The sequence below is a fragment of the Trematosphaeria pertusa genome (genome assembly GCF_010094035.1).
Source record: "Trematosphaeria pertusa strain CBS 122368 unplaced genomic scaffold BU26scaffold_23, whole genome shotgun sequence".
NCBI lineage: Eukaryota > Fungi > Ascomycota > Dothideomycetes > Pleosporales > Trematosphaeriaceae > Trematosphaeria > Trematosphaeria pertusa.
The window spans coordinates 345497-361316 of record NW_022987234.1 but is presented as its reverse complement, the minus strand read 5'-3'; the positions used below and the strand labels follow the sequence as shown (position 1 = coordinate 361316).

The 15820-nt window shown below is 51.5% G+C and overlaps 7 protein-coding genes across 7 annotated transcripts; 4 read left to right on the top strand and 3 right to left on the bottom strand.

Moving 5' to 3' along the window:
* Nucleotides 1-183: 183 nt before the first annotated feature.
* On the top strand, nucleotides 184-1110 carry BU26DRAFT_535252 (dehydrogenase with different specificitie; the record flags this gene model as incomplete). Its single annotated transcript, XM_033831266.1, has 1 exon — nucleotides 184-1110. One exon carries the CDS (start codon nucleotides 184-186, stop codon nucleotides 1108-1110), a length of 927 nt encoding a protein of 308 aa, XP_033676548.1.
* A 912-nt stretch (nucleotides 1111-2022) lies between these two features.
* Nucleotides 2023-3095, bottom strand: BU26DRAFT_556047 (DOC family protein). Its single transcript, XM_033832357.1, has 2 exons — nucleotides 3051-3095; nucleotides 2023-2987 (listed from the first exon to the last, which is right to left on the bottom strand). The coding sequence occupies exon 2, from the start codon at nucleotides 2942-2944 to the stop codon at nucleotides 2483-2485; it is 462 nt and encodes a 153-aa protein (XP_033676547.1). The 5' UTR covers nucleotides 2945-2987; nucleotides 3051-3095; the 3' UTR covers nucleotides 2023-2482.
* Nucleotides 3096-3773: 678 nt separating this feature from the next.
* BU26DRAFT_384142 (HET-domain-containing protein) lies at nucleotides 3774-4379 on the top strand (the record flags this gene model as incomplete). Its single annotated transcript, XM_033822606.1, has 1 exon — nucleotides 3774-4379. A coding segment is annotated over one exon (606 nt), but the record flags the coding sequence as incomplete, so codon positions are not given.
* Nucleotides 4380-4580: 201 nt separating this feature from the next.
* Nucleotides 4581-4814, top strand: BU26DRAFT_385923 (uncharacterized protein; the record flags this gene model as incomplete). The annotated part of the gene is made up of 1 exon (XM_033822633.1): nucleotides 4581-4814. A coding segment is annotated over one exon (234 nt), but the record flags the coding sequence as incomplete, so codon positions are not given.
* A 3205-nt stretch (nucleotides 4815-8019) lies between these two features.
* On the top strand, nucleotides 8020-9344 carry BU26DRAFT_571700 (uncharacterized protein; the record flags this gene model as incomplete). The annotated part of the gene is made up of 5 exons (XM_033834173.1): nucleotides 8020-8251; nucleotides 8401-8570; nucleotides 8614-8786; nucleotides 8836-9230; nucleotides 9286-9344. 5 exons carry the CDS (start codon nucleotides 8020-8022, stop codon nucleotides 9342-9344), a joined length of 1029 nt encoding a protein of 342 aa, XP_033676544.1.
* A 974-nt stretch (nucleotides 9345-10318) lies between these two features.
* BU26DRAFT_440452 (alpha/beta-hydrolase) lies at nucleotides 10319-11212 on the bottom strand (the record flags this gene model as incomplete). Its single annotated transcript, XM_033824392.1, has 1 exon — nucleotides 10319-11212. The coding sequence occupies one exon, from the start codon at nucleotides 11210-11212 to the stop codon at nucleotides 10319-10321; it is 894 nt and encodes a 297-aa protein (XP_033676543.1).
* Nucleotides 11213-11565: 353 nt separating this feature from the next.
* Nucleotides 11566-15727, bottom strand: BU26DRAFT_172642 (uncharacterized protein). Its single transcript, XM_033820293.1, has 5 exons — nucleotides 15576-15727; nucleotides 15081-15531; nucleotides 13057-15017; nucleotides 12435-13004; nucleotides 11566-12387 (listed from the first exon to the last, which is right to left on the bottom strand). The coding sequence occupies exons 2-5, from the start codon at nucleotides 15466-15468 to the stop codon at nucleotides 11860-11862; spliced, it is 3447 nt and encodes a 1148-aa protein (XP_033676542.1). The 5' UTR covers nucleotides 15469-15531; nucleotides 15576-15727; the 3' UTR covers nucleotides 11566-11859.
* Nucleotides 15728-15820: the final 93 nt, after the last annotated feature.

The window sequence follows — 15820 nt, the reverse complement described above, 5'->3', positions numbered from 1 at the left end:
GCACCAACAGTCCGAGGACAATATTCAGGACTTTTCTCGTTGCAAGACTCGCATATAAAGGAGCGTGCGAATTTTATGTTTTGACCCGACTATCTCTAAACTGTTTCCTTTTCACACCACTGCATCTTCCTTACATTCACAAGTCAACCTCCCTCCATACTCGCAAGCGTCATCAGCCCAACCATGCCCTGCCACACTACCTTCGCTTCATTCAACCCCGATAGCGACATCCCGGATCTCTCCGAGAAAGTCATTTTGATCACAGGAGGTACTGCCGGCCTAGGCACAGAGACCATCCTCCAACTAGCGAAGCACAATCCCGCGCGCATCATCTTCACCGGCAGAAATGCAGCCGCAGCCGAAGCGGTCATCCAGTCCGTCAAATCAACACCATCAAAAACAGAACTCACCTTCATACCCTGCGACTTCACCAGTCTGGACAACGTACGCGATGCCGGCAAGGAAATCCTAGCGCGCAACACACGACTAGACATCCTAGTGTGCAACGCCGGCGTCATGGCATTACCCAAGGGCCTCACTAAAGACGGCTACGAGATCCAATTCGGCATCAACCACATCGCGCACGCGCTGCTCATCCAGACCGTCCTCCCGCTGCTTCTGCAAACCGCCAACGAACCCAACGCAGACGTCCGCATCATCAGCCTCTCCTCGCTCGGCTTCACCCTTGCCACCACCATCGACTTCCCTCTGCTCAAAATAGAGCACGACATGGGCGCCCTCGGCGCCCTCAAGCGCTACGGCCAGACCAAGCTAGCAAACCTGCTCTACGCGCAGCAGCTCGCGAAGCGCTATCCGCAGATCACGTCCGTCGCGGTGCATCCCGGGGTTGTCAACACGGAGTTGGGGAGGGGCTTGAGTGCGTTTTACAAGTATTTTGTGCAGATTTTTACGGTCGGGCAGATGATTAGCGTGCAGGATGGCGCGAAGAACCAGCTCTGGGCTGCGACGACAGACAAGGCGCAGCTGGTGAGTGGTGCGTTTTATGAGCCGGTGGGGAGTAAGGGGAGGAGTACGAAGGCGAGTCAGGATGAGGAGTTGGCAGACAGGCTGTGGGAGTGGACGGAGGAGCAGGTGAAGCCGTTTCTTTGAGAGGGGCATGGTGATATTTTGTATGCTTGGGATCGAGCAGCAATTCATTTCGACGGAGCTGGGTCGATACATTCTCGCTTACCGTTCACTTCGTACGATATTTTCTCGAGACCATTTGTGTCATCGAAGGGCCTTCTGTTGTATACCTAGGTAATTTCTATTCTATCCAAGTCTCGAGTCTCAGCTCGCAGCTCGCACCTCAACAGCCTCCATTTCGCTACTTTTAGCACCCACACCCTCCCCCCCACCTAACGTGCGCCCCTAGGTGGAGAGACGCACGCCGTCGCGAGATGAACGAGTTCACGGTTAAGACCTCTCGAGTCTCCCACTTGCAAATCTATAGATACATGCTCGATACATCCACCTATTTCTCCTCCAGGAAACTAGTCTGCACCAAGAGCTACTGTAGTGTTAGTCATACTGTTTGTTGTTTTGTTCGCGCTATTAATCGTCGCTTTAGCTGCTAGCCCCTGCTTAATCGCGACTGTAGGAGTCTATTCCCAGATAATATTACCGCTTCACGTGACCAGGGGTCACACATATAGCTATATTTCTCGTATCCTCAATCAACCAACTGAGTTCTCAACTTGCTACTTCCCTGAAAGAGTCTCTTCTCAAAGTTTAGAGTGCTAGGTGGAAAGTTCTATCAAGAGATAATATGGCTGCTTCAGGCGTGAGGAACATGCATTCTGGGAGTTTCGGGAGGCGACGCGTGGCATGGCGTACATTGGCGCGCCGAGCTTCTTATAATAACTGTAGCGCATAGCGGAAGCGTTCTAGAAGTGTCTATAACCGCGTGTCCAATTTCTTTGCCTGTCGCTGCTGCCTGGAATTACTTCGGAGAAGAAAAGAGGAATGCACAGGCCGGACCGAAATTTAGGTCCGCTTAAAGGCTTAGCGTCGTGGAATGTAGCTTAGCGCCGTGGGCTTAGCGCCGTGGAGTCCCGTCTAGGGTTTTTCCAAACCTAATCGATTCTCATCGCCTTTCTCTCCCGTACAGAATTGCACCGCTAGCCCTTCATATAACAGCGACTAGTCAGACTGTCGTCGCTCTCTATGCTCGCTAGATTTCGTACCGTGACTGAGTGAGCTGTGCATACCGCCATTGCACAACCTTTCTCCGCTCCCAGACCCTTCCGTGCCGCAATCGGGCGACCCTGCCACTCCGACAAAAGGCAGCGGAATTCGCAGAACTTGCCAGTACCATGAGACCAGAAATTAGAGAGGCGCTTGATAAGTTAAAGGACATGTGATTTTCACCTCTCGCCACAACACACAAAAGAGCGTCTCAATTGAAAAAGATTTCGCACAAAGAAAGTCACGTAAAGAGCGTCGTGATCAACAAAAAGGAAACCCCAACATAATTCAACGCTCAATACCCTGTAGCCCCGTTTTTATACGCCATGATTTCAGGGGTCCACTCTTCAATCGCGGTAGCCATCTGCTGATAGAATTGACCCAGTTGCTCGACTGTCCACGCGTCCGTACATACCGCATCAAGAGCGTTTTCCAGCGGTTGCTTTGCAGCATCGGGCTGTAAGGGCACTGTTTGGAGTTTGTACCCGTTGATCTTCAAAAACATGTCTGCCGCTACAAGCGCTGTGCGCTTATTTCCATCCTGGAAGGCGTGGGTTTTAATGATCTTGTCGGAGAGGCTTGCTGCAAGCTGGAACACGTTCTGTTGGTTGGTGTAGTTCTTGATACTCATGAGCGACTGCATCGCTGATTCCAACTTAGACGGCTGAGTGGGTTTGGCGCTCGTGATGAAGGAGTTGTGAAGACGTATAACCTGAGAGGCGGTCAGGGAGCGGAACTTCACGACGTCGGAGGCCATTGTCGAGAGGGTTCGCTGGCTTGAGTTTCGGTGGCGGAGCGTCCTGTGTAGTTTACACACCCGTTAGCGTATTGGCACTAAGTAGCTTCTACATGCGAGTGCTTACTATCGGTGGTTTTAGGACACACAGCGTGACAATGCCGGGGCTAGGATGGGTAGCTTATTGTTGAGGGAATAGATGCCGGCGCTTTTATAAGTCTATTCGCCGCCGCGGATGCGCTCCGGCCTGATGTCGAGCGGTTATTTGGACCGCAGTCTGTCTCGTATGCGAAACGTGCAGCAGCTTTGACGTTTCACAGCTCATCTGAAGATGCGCATTGGATAATTAAACGTTGTCAAAGCATACCCTGCAAGAGTCTGACGAGTTCTATGGCTTTGCTAGTCGCTCAACCATAGATAATGCGTTACGGATGCGCGCGCTAACGGCATATAATCATATTGATTGGGCGGGCGACGATAGATGTACAGCCCCGTCCCGATGCAGACGCATTACAAACAGGGTTCGGAATCGAAAAATATCTTATTAGTTAATACTGTTCTATGAAAAGCTGCAAGAGAACGGCCCGCCGAATGCAGTTCTGGGACAGCATAGCAGCCACAGGCGTGGGGACTCAAGGTGGATTGAATTGATAGCCATGGTTTTCAGGAATACATTGGACAATCAGGATAAGCGGGCAAGTCGTAAGTTGATCACGAGTTTTACACGACGTATCTCATGTTTAAAAGTACATTTACGAGGATGAACGCATTCCGCATTTCAATATCACAGCGCGCAACAGATGAGGAGTCAATCGCTGGTAAAACGGCCGATACAGAGTGGTGACGAAGTAAGGTATTGAGGAATGACCAAATTGACTTTGATGTGGTGAAGGGTTGGATTGCCGCATGTACAACTGAACGTGGCAGCAAATGCAATGGACATGAAAACGGCAGATCGCGCGCTAGGAGGTTGATTGATGTAGAGAAGAGCTGCATAGTAGACGGATCTACCGTCAAGGAATACTTGTCGCTGAGTTATGTCTGGGGCATGGCTGCCCAATTCATGCTCACCAAAGACGTGGTTGAAGATTCAACAAACGAGGACTTCTTTCGGTCCTTGGGCACTAAGATCCCTCAAAGCATACGAGATGCTATGCAAGTCTGCCGGAACATAGGAGTGCGTCATCTGTGGGTCGATGCCCTTTGCATTGTTCAAGATGATGACGAAGACAAGAAAGATCAGATTGGTTTGATGGATGAGATTTACGGGCACGCACTGGCCGTTCTGATTGTCGTAGCTGGAGATGATGCAGGCTACGGCATACCGGGAATGGGCGAGAAGAAGCGAGCACTTGCGTCTTACCAGGAGACTGTGGACGGCAAAGTGCTCATGACATCGCTCTCTACCACGACGTTCTCCGCAAAACGGTCACAATGGAACACCAGAGCATGGACATATCAAGAATACCTCCTCGGTAACCGGCTCCTGGTATTCACTGATACGTATGTCTTTTTCAAATGCTCCAAATCCATGTTCCGAGACGATGCAGTGCTTCCTGCTCTTGGGCCACTCCCATCCATACCAACACAGTCGGATGACAAGTGGATTTTGTTCACCCTGAAAGGCCTTTCAGAAGATACAGATCCAAAAAAAGTCTGGAAAGACTATTACGACGGCTTGCTTGCATTCTACCTCCGTCGCAATATGAAATTCGACTCGGATGCGCTGCCTGCCTTCTCCGGTGTACTCAAAGTGCTCTCCAAAACGCTCGGCCCGTTTCATTTTGGTCTTCCGAAGAAGTACTTTGGTCGCTCATTGCTCTGGACCGATCCTCATTATGGCGTCTTCAAAAGGCGGGCACATTTTCCAAGCTGGTCGTGGGCAGGTTGGAAGTGGACCTTCGAGTATTTCAACGTGGAACAAAGCGCAGTCGGCGCATATGGATACAAGATGCCCGAGGAAACCGTACCAATACAGTTCTTTGTGTTGAATGACGATGGCAAGCTCACGCCTTTTTTTCTTGAGGAGCCTGAGGAACCTTCAGAGGAAAAGCCAACTGCACGCAAAACGGATGATTTGATGAATTGGATCAGGTTGGTTAATCAGCAGGTGATGTCAGAGCCGAACCTCTCTTCTGAAGAACTACAGACGAAGATGTTGGGAGATCTGATGAGGAAGCAGACCCTCAAGGAGCCAGAGCCGACAGGGAAGAGCATGGAAGAAGACAACGAGCGAGTTTCCAGATTGATGTCTCATCTTAGTCCGCCAGACAACTCTCAAGAACTTCACTACAAGGACTTGATATCCCGCCACGAACGTCCAGACCATCTTATCGCATTCTACACGAGTGTTGCAGCATTGAAAGTACCATACTCAGCGCACCAGAAAGTCAACTCTGGCGCAACACTCCCATACGATGTACAGGCCCGCAATGGCGACACGCTGTTTAGTTGCTATATCGATCCCACGTGGAGAGACAGGCAGCCAGAAAGTCTAGAATTCGTTGTGATTGGTCTGAAAGAAAGGGGCAAGTCGGTGGCATTAATGCTGCTAGAGAATGTAGATGGAATTTACTATCGAGTCAATTGGGCTTGTAAATTGTCCCAGCACCTCAGTGTCAAGAAGTAAGTGGATGAACGTCCTGTTCAAAAGTTGATCATTTAGGGCTGAGGAGAAGTGGGGAGATACATTAGTTTTAGGTGAATTGAGGAGTATTGAGACATGAGTTGATTGATTGAGAATACGAGAAATATGGCTATATATACATGACCAGGTCACGTGAAGTAGTAACCATGTGCGGCAACAATTAGACTTCCTTAGTCGATAACCTGATCACACTTCCAGCACCAGAAGTGGCCACAACCACTGCAGCGAACCGGCTCCGCTCCGCGCTGCGGCGCATTATCTTTTAGGCATTTGCAGCAGTTCCATGGTTTAGGCTTGGTCGAAAGTGTTGCCGGGGCGGGGGTGTTGGTGTGCATTGTTTTTTTTTGGTGAAATGCTTGCGGTGCGGTTATTTAGTAACTGTTTGTTTTCTTTCTTGTAGGTGGTTCTGAGTAGTGGGTGGTAGTAACTTATGGAGGGGAAAGCAATTTATAGGGGTGTGTGCGACTATCATTGTGCAAGAAAAGGAAAAGGTGTAGAGCGTGCATTGTGAATGTAGGCTTATGGTGCTATTTTAGGCCTAGTGTCTTGTCTTTCCAAAGGTTCTTTAAGACTTGTCTTTGCTTGCTACGGAACCTCTTAGACTGCACAATGCTCGTCGTGGATGAGACAAAGTATTTCGCTTGTTGTAACAAAGTCGAACATAGACATGCGTCTGTAATGAGGTTGCGTGTATCTCCCTAGTTTGATGGGCTGAACCGGAGCTTGATTCGCGCTACTATGCTTTGAAGAATAATCCGAGTCTACGTGTTTCGCTGTCGCTGCTCTATTCTTACCTCGCTGTTTCCAGCAGCAGCGTGCTTTATGCGGGCTTGGGTCGGTCTAGTTTGGATTGTCGCGTATCCCTCTTAGCATGGCATTTCACTTCATCATTCGCGTCTTGCGTGGGATGCTCCGAGCCGCTTTCCTAAAGGTTTTCCATCAATGGATTTTCCAGAAGGTGCAGTCTATGTCAATGTGTACTGGTTTTGCTAGTCATGGCTGCTTGAGAATAACAAGGGAGGACTCCCGCCCTGGACACGACCACTGTGTCAGACCACACATCTAAAGATGGAAATTTGGTTGGTCAAGCTCGGAGTGCTCTTTTGTCATCGTGAAGACCAAGTACAAGGCACCAAAGCTGTTCCGCCGTTTTGAAGAGCGAGGCTGCGAGCTACAGCACGAGGTTTACGAGTGGTGTTAGAGGCTCAGGTTTTGTGTTGCAAACTTACGCTGGTGTATTTTTTTGTGGCGGAGAGCCATGTTGAAGTGCTTTTTGAAGCTATACGCTGCCACGGATTGCAGTAACCAAGAAATCGCTTCGTGAGAGAATGACCAGCGGCACGAATGCACTCGGGTGGTTTCTTTTTCGGATCATCGGTAGCCGTTATCGAGTTTATCTATGCCTGATAGGAGTCTCTTCGATGACTGTCTCGTATATAGCATTTGCTCTCAGGACTTGATTAGTAAGTTTAACCCACCCGCAAGGTCTCAGCTTCTGAAAATGTTGCGAAACCATGCTCACCATGGAGTGAGATGATTGCTGGTCTTGGAGATGTCGCCGATCCTTTCCCAGTTCCCCGAGAAGCTCGACCAGAAGTTATTGAGCCCAGTGCCAACGCTTACGAGAACGGAAGTCCGTTGAATCCATATTGCCTGTTAGATTGAACGGTTCTTCGCCTCCCACGTGTGCCAGTGGGTCTACCAATGATGACTCGGTCGTCTTTAGGGAAGTCCTGCATGCCAACGCAGCGAGATTGGTCCAATGATGCCGGCGAACGGATTGAATCTAGGCTGATGTCACGTTCGGCGCAAGGCCTCCGGGCGCAACGGAAGCCGGATCGTCGCTGATCTCTCTGGTTGGATGCCGTACGGGCCGGATTGATGGAACACGAGCGTTACGCATTCACGTGATCTCCCGGCAGATCAACGATTGGTCATAGTGATATCGCGTTGGGGCTCGTTGGTTTTGCAGTACGTTACACTGTAATCTCGGTACTTGGGAGGGTTCGGCATTTACGTGTAATGGAGATTATTTCTAATAAACCCTGCTCGATGTCCGTTGTTGTTTAATCTCGGGAAGAGGCTTGGGACGGGGCTTTTTATATTCCCCTGCGAGCGATCCACCTACGACGAAGAGCATTATTGTCGTATCAGGAAGTTCTTTCATTTTCCAGAAACGTGGTTGCCCACTTAATTCTGCGATGCGCCTAGGGGAATGCGGGGAAACTTTATATTCACGGCGATCATTGGCCGTGCGCGCATTTGGATAAACAATGGATAAAACATTGCAACACCACAAGGCATCGACAGCGGCAAGTTTTCGAGATACGAAAGAGCCTGACCATGATGGCGCCAAGGGGCCGATGGGATACAATTGAGAGCATCTCGTCGCCTGCTTCTCAGCCCTCCCGTCGTCGCAGAATCTATCACTGACATCAATCTTTCCACCATGAAGTGGCTAACTCTCGCTGCTGCTCTCATTGCGCCCTCTGAGGCTGCCCTTCGCTTCGGATGCTCAACTCTGAGTATCCAGCGACTCGATCCGCTCGTTGAGCCTGGGAAGGTTCCCTCTTCCCATCTTCACCAGATCGTTGGTGGCAATGCTTTCAACGCGACCATGCAAGGCGATATCGGCGAGAAGGGCTCTTGCACGACGTGCACCTTCACCGAGGACTTCTCCAGTGCGTATACCCGTGAGAACTTGTCTCAGCTGCGGATTTCTTGGGGCAACACGTAGACGGAGTTCGAAGAAGCTTTGCCTCAGCCAAAGACTGGGCCACACTTACCCCCCCAATGTTTTGACACTGTGCTAACTCCATCTCTTCCTAAGACTACTGGACCGCTGTAATGTTCTTCAAACATCAGAACGGCTCGTACATGCGGGTTCCGATCATGCAAAACGCTGCGTTGCCGAATGGCATCAACGGCGGAATGACAGTCTACTACACGCAGCAAGACTTCAACTCGAACGGCAACCAGAAGATCAAGGCCTTCCCGCCGGTAAGTCTGCGATCGCATGAACGTCCGTCGCTAACAACGTCAGGGCTTCCGCATGACGGTCGGTTCCCCGACGACGGAAAATCTGAACGACGCTAAGGGCCATGTCGGTCTTCGCTTCGTCTGCTTGACCGACAAGAACACGCGCTTCCCCGAGCTCCCCGACTTCCCCACCAAGCCATGCAAAGGCGGCATCATGACTGTGCACCACTTCCCCTCGTTAGTAATCCTTCTCGGGTGATGGTGCCTATATACTGACCCTGACTAGATGCTGGGACGGCAAGAACACCGATTCGCCAAACCACCAGGACCACATGTATAACACTGCCAAGGAGGCCTTCCAGCCCGCCGGCGCGTGCCCGTCTTCCCACCCCGTCCGCATGGCACAGGTAGCCTACGAGACTCTATGGGACACGGCCAAGTTCGCCAACATGTGGCCAGCCGACAACAAGAACCCCTTCTTCCTGAGCTACGGCGACAACAACGGATACGGTACCCATGCCGACTACATGTTCGGATGGAAGGGCGACTCACTCCAGCGCGCCATGGACTCTTCCTGCATGTTCCAGGCCTGCGAGAACGGAAAGCCGCTCAAGTCTCAGGGCGTCGCACAGATGAACGCTTGTGCTGTCAAGAGTCAGGTGAAGGAGAGCATTGATGGATGTAAGTCATGATATGTATCGTGTGAGGAATGCTAGGCTAACCCGAGGTACAACAGGGCTCACCGAGATGCCTGGGATGAACATGAAGAAGAGACAGGTAGAGTTCTCCGCATAGGCAACCAAGGCTCGCTTGGCGGTTCTGAAGATGGGGATGTAATCTAGAATGCACAGCTTGGTCGGTGGGATGTGTGCTAGGGAGACGTAGCTTACTTTCGTTGGGTGTTGACCACTGTACACTCGTTTAAGCGTGTGAAGAATTGTCTAATGTACTCTGTTCACAGCTTATATGATTACTTCCTGTTCACTTCAGGACGCGTGCACTCCATTGTTTCCAATTTGCGTACTCTCGGAGCTTGGCTATCCCGATAAATTGTCCGAGGGCCGGTTGGGGTGTAGCCAATGAATAATGCCAGGAGATTCTTGTCGAGATAGCTCCTCCGTTTACGAGTTCTGTCGCCGATGCATACCTAGGTGTGGATATCGTTACGTATCTTTCGACGGATGTCTCGGATGAAGCGTCTTAGATAGATCAAGATCGCGATACGCCATGTTTTGGCAGCCTTCAGATCCGTTGGGCGCCCATGATGGCGACACCACCTCGGCCCTGGCAAGGACGAATCAGAAACCGGGTTCGTGTGAATCGGTTGCGGATGATGTGGTTCGACAACGTGAAGTGTACCATAGTGGAAGGCTGGAGGCATAGGAAGGAATCCTAGAGCTGGAGGCGATGGGTACTTGCTGACTAATCATTCAACGATCCCAACCTTAGAATACCGTCGGCAAAATGTCACGTGGAGCCAGTGTACATCTTCAACGAAACGTATAACTCTTTCGTAATAGCGATTTCTTAGTGTTTTCAACCTTGGAAGCTTTTCCCGGCGGAAACGCGACCATCCCCAATCCCACTGTTGTGGAGCGATGCACGTGACAGATCGTACGGCTGACCACTTGCACCACATGTGTGATACCTAGGGATAAATGTAAAAGTTTCTCATAAGATTCCTAGCATTATTGGACCCTATATCTAAGTCAGCATCAACAAGGGGGCCGGATTGGGCATCCCAAAACTGCAACACCCGAACCTCCCAATCACGCTCCCAAACTCTCCCTCACCATCTTTACAACCAGCTTATACGCCTCCTCTCTCCTCTCCCATTCTTTACTCCCTTCCTTGGGCCCCTTATCAAAACCGTGATGCACACCCTTCAACCTCAAATGCGCCACCTTTCTCTGTCCATCATCCAGCTTCTCCGCCAGCGAATCCGCCTCGGGCGACAACGTATCGCCCTCGCACGTGATCATCACCACCGTGGGCGCAAAATCCTCCAACTTCGCATAAGACGGGGAGACCCTAGGATCCGTCCGCATCGCCGGGTCGGGGACGTAGCAGTTGTTGAAGAGTCGCGCCATGCTCGGCGAGATTGGCTTGATCGGAGCCGGCACCTTCTTCGACTCGGGCGCGAGACTGATGTCTGTGACGGGGTAGATGGCAATTGCCGTTTTGATGGTGACTTCCACCGTTTTCCGGAGTACCGATGCCGCGACCAGCGCAAGGTTCGCGCCTGCGCTGAATCCCGAAACCGCGACGCGCGTCGTGTCGAAGCGGTCCGATTGAGAGGCCACCCATTTCAACACGTCTTCCACGTCTTCCGGTGCAGCCGGGAAGGGATGCTCCGGCGCTTTCCGGTAATCGCAGTCCAGAACAAAGACTCCAGCTTCTTTCGCAATCTGCGCGCAATACAGGGAGTCGCTCCCTAGTAGGGGCATGATGAAGCCGCTGCCGTGCCAATTTACCACGATGGGCTTTGCTAAAGCTAGTGCAGATGCTGATGATGACGAGGGCGGAACGTGAAGGTACGCCACTATTTTGCGGTTCTTGTCCCGCGAAGGGATCCGGAGCTTCTGCGCCGTAGCATTGTAGGCGGATTCGCCCAAAAGCCGGTCGCGACGGAGCGGTAAGAAGGTGAAGGGCGCCGCCAACATTCGCATGAATTTGACGATGAGGAGTCGGCGGAGATATGTTAGAAGCCCCACTTCTGACATCGTTCGAACGTCAGTCGACACCTTATCGCTACTTCTGACAAGAGAGGGAATCCTGGGTGGCTGAAGATTGCGCGCGGTCTTGAGGCGAGTGTTGACCGTGATACCCAGGCTCTTATGGGCGGGAGGATGGATGTTTATAGGTGAAAGCGGGACCGATTTCTTCGCGTTTCAAGCTCTCCTAGGGGACCCGGCACGGATTGCGGGGCTACAACGATCCGATTCAGGGTATACGGCTATACAGCCTCTCATTGGCCAAACGTGCTGACACAGCATGCTAGCTAACATGACTCTTTACGGAAATATAGTCAACGCTAACTCGACGCTTGTCGCATGCTTACTTCAACATGTTACCTAGGCAGGTAAACGAAGCATCCAATGAGGGCTAGAGCTTCCGTCTGGTGGGAAGAATCCTAATTTTCGCGGTGGAAACCTATTGGGTTAGCAGTTCGGTGCAGAGCAGCGAATGTTCAATTGGCGGGTCGTCATCCACCTCTAGGCTCTGCCTAAACCGGATACCTGAGGGAGTACGCCGGCCATAGCAAAAGGGAAATGCAGAAGCTCTCCGAAGGTCGTGGGTTGCGACTTCTTCACGAATGGCTCGCCCGTTTTCCAACCAGCGCCCAGAAGGCTGCAACGAGCCCGAGCACTGTGAACAGTGGCACTGACGCATTTTGCAGGTCATTCGGATGATATTTCAGCCAATAGACCCAGAACCCGAACGCGGGCAGAATGAGAATGACGTGATAGACGAAGAAGAAAGCGGCGGATGGTAAGTAATCCGCTTCGATTCCAAAAGCTACCGTTTCGGTAGCACTAGGGTTGGGAGTGAGTGGCCCCGCGCTGATGTGGAATGCGCCCTTCTTCCGAGGTATCCGCTTCCAATGCTGTTTGGCATGATGGGTGCAGATTTGTCGGCATTTGTGGAGAAAGCGCGGGAGTAAAGACCAGTAGCAGATGCTGTCGCATGCGGTGAGAAGGATCGAGAAGGTCTTTTCGTCGATAGGGGGAATTACAGTGGGAGGCCGCGGATGGTATTCGTAATCGTCCGTATAACCATGGTCGTCCGGGAGGGCTTCCCGAGTGCATGAAATGTGCGCTTGGATAACTTCCTCAAACTAGAGTAATCAGTCGGACCCGGTAATCCATGCGTTGATGTTCTTACCTGGACAAACCTGCAGAACCGAAAGCGGTAAGGTGAAAACCAGTCTTGGAAGAACCATCGATGCCGTTTGTGTCTTGACTTTAAGTCCTCGAAGAATGACGGATCTTTCAGCTGCGTAGTAGTCTCGATGTTCTCAATCTCGTCGAAGCCATCTATATCCTTAATACCGAAGACAATCCAAAAGTAATCCACTGGTGCATTATTTGCATTACCACCGGGTTGGTTCTGAGGGCCGGCGTTACCACTCATAGAATGATTCGGAGGTGCGGATGGCGTGCTCTGTGGTACGCTGAGCGAAGAGCTAGTGCCCGTGGTAGGGGCGGGAGTGTAACGCAAGTGAGCTTTGGAAGGCGGAGTAACCCCTGTTGACGAAGGATTCGCCAGCTTCGCCGGAAGTTTACTTGTGAATGCTTGGGATAGCAGCCGGAATGCAGTGGACCAATCCACCCGACACGACGGCACTTTGCAGCAGTTACAGTCTGGTGGATAATCGTCGGTTATATCAAGGACCTGTCTTATCGATTCTGCTTCTGCCGAGGATATCTCCTTGTACAGGGGCTGGCCGCAGAACTACGTGTACTTAGCATAAAATGCAAATACTTTCGAGTCAGAGTCCACTCACTTGCCACTCAAGGCGAGCTCGGCCCGGCGCTACGTCTGGAATCCGGGGTGCCAGTGGCCACCATTCCCATGGAGTTGCGGTGTACGCCTCGGCGATGGCCTTGAGGCTGTTCGTGAAAGACGCATCGTCCTTTGCCGAGATCTTGATTGACCGTTTTGGAGAAGTTTCGACTATTTCTCTCAAGGATAACGGTAGGGATAAGAGTCGGAGTTGGAGGACTAATGTCCGGAAGGGCATGTTCTTGCGGAGAAACTGGCAAGCTTTCTCGATGGTGGGAAACGTCAATGCCCGTAGATGATCTTTTCGCTGGCTCTCGTTGTTGCCATTGTCACCGTCACCACCTTCCTCTTCACTCTCACGGTCGGAACACGCGGCTTCTCCCAGTGCGATGTCTCGCACAACTTTTGGAGAAACATCTGACCGGATACCTCGTAGCCTACGTGGTATCGAATCTTGTGGAACATTTGACACGGCATCCAGTGTGGGATCCGGCGCTGCATGCGTGGATACAACATCGGGCAATGCGTCAAATGTGTCATCTGGTGCACCGTACGTGTTCCTCGCCCAATCTTCAAGCGATCGTTTCATAATCGGCTGAAAAGCGAGCTCTTCTAGGGGCTTCATGTCATCTTCGTCCTCTTGTTCCATTAGGGCCACGACTCGTTGCGCAATGTTCCGGCGATTCTCTCGGTTCTCAATGACCTTGACAGTGTCCTTCTCCAGGGCAGTTTTCGCTTCTTTTCTTAGTTGTAGAACGAACACTTTGAGAATCCTACGATAATTCTCAAGAAAACGCCTAGTCCCGAGCTTTGCCACTGCGTCCTCATGCAACGGTCGTAACTCTTCTAGCCCGGCGAAAAACGAACCGAATTCCCTGACGGCGAGAATTTCTTGCCCTGTTCTCTGCCTCGTAGCTTGTGAAGCGATGTCTTCTTCATTTGAGACCATAGACAAGGAGTCGGTTTCTCTTTTCGCCGCAGCCAAAGGGGTACCTCGTTCAGACGTGGTTCGTGCGTTGTGCATCTCTCCTAGGGTTGTTCCTTCCAGACTGATGTCGCCAGGCCCTGAGATGCAGAGACTTCCCGGCTGTGTACCAGCGCCGAGGGTAGCGTCCTCATTGACTCCTGCGGAGCCTTGTTCCGGAACGGTGGCCTGCTCAGTGGGCAACACAGATCGCCGGAGTTGAGAGCCCGGTTTTCGAAATGCCTTATCAATTGCCTCCTTCTCCAAATCCTCTAATGTGAAACTGTTCGCAGAATTCTCGCCATTCGAACTAGGGATCGAGAAAGTTGACCAAGTAGGGAACCCTTCGTGCATGAAATAATCTTCGAGAGTGTTTCGGTCCGCTCTCTGTTGCCAAACAACTGACCAAGGTGCGCACCCGATCGTACAACACCGCGATATTTTGTGGGGCCTTTCCGCGGCTGATATTGCTTCGTCATGGATGTCCTGCGGGATCTCCGCCCAGCATCCAATAGCGTTTACAGATGCACCCACGGAACACGGATCGATCCGTAGCGGATCTTCGTCATATTCATAGCCTATAATGCCTATAAAAGATTGCACGGGTTCGTCGGTAAAAGATTCCTTTATCTTCCTTTTAGCGGCGATTGGGCGAGGCGGGACAGTGGTAGCACAAGAATATGAGTGGCTACTTGGCGGAGATGGAAATGGAGGTTGATCAGGAGGTAGTGGTTTCGTGGTGGAGTTATAATATGACGTGTGGATTTCGAAGAATAATGAACGCGGGGGTCGGGGACGTCGGGGACGCGGAGCCAGGTACCCTACAGATTTGCTGCGACGACCCGTTCTCTCATGGTGAGCAGCCATCGAGCGACCGGGCCATTTAGGGCCTTGCTCTTCAATCCCCGTTATAACAGCTCGAAGGTAGGTCGAGAGTGGTGTCCCATTAGTCAATCCTTCTATTTCAAAGTTTTGCGCTGTCACTTGTGCATTTGAATCTACACATGTAATGTCTATTAGCGGAATTTCCGGGATTGACTGGAAGATGCTAGCTCTCTTACCTGAGGGGGTTTGTAGCGTCGCATGTTGCCCGTTGTGCAATTGCAGGAGATTATCGTAAGCCTGAAGCTGCTTCTCCAACTCCTGGAACCCCTGCTTAAGCTTCTCCACGCCCTCGGCGGTGGGCCCAGGGCTCGGTGGTATATTATATCCCAGGTCTCTGTGGATACTAGAGAGCAGTGCTTTGATGGAGGCTTCAAGATGGGAGGCTTCATACGCCAAGCCTGCTGGATCGCTACCAAATCTCTCTTCTAGTGTCCATAAATGAGCACTGATACGCTTGACCTCGTCGAGATCGACTGTCGGCTTCTGAAGGTGGGTGATTACATTCCAGACTCTTTTCAATGCAGCGGCGAGATTATCAACCGTGCAACTGAACGCGGCGGGCATTAGTGGCTGAGGCCTCTAATCCCCCTGGAAATATGGACAACGAGACTTATAGGTGGAGGTCCACTGCGAGCAGTTAGAAAAAGAGTGCAACCGTGGCATTCACCTACGAGGGACACTCATCGCTTGACACAACGCTGAGCTGATGGCGTGGGCGGGGGTTCTGCCAAGCCAGCGCTTAAGCCCCAGCAATGGCCAGCCAATCTGTGATGGAGACCTCGGCCAGCGTATCCAAGCATCGGGTGGAACCACCAGGCTGCAGAGAGTGTGACCAATGATGGAGTTCCATTCTGTGGCTTTCCCAAGGCAGCCTCGCACAACCCCATGATCCAGACGTATAGGGATCGGTTCTGAA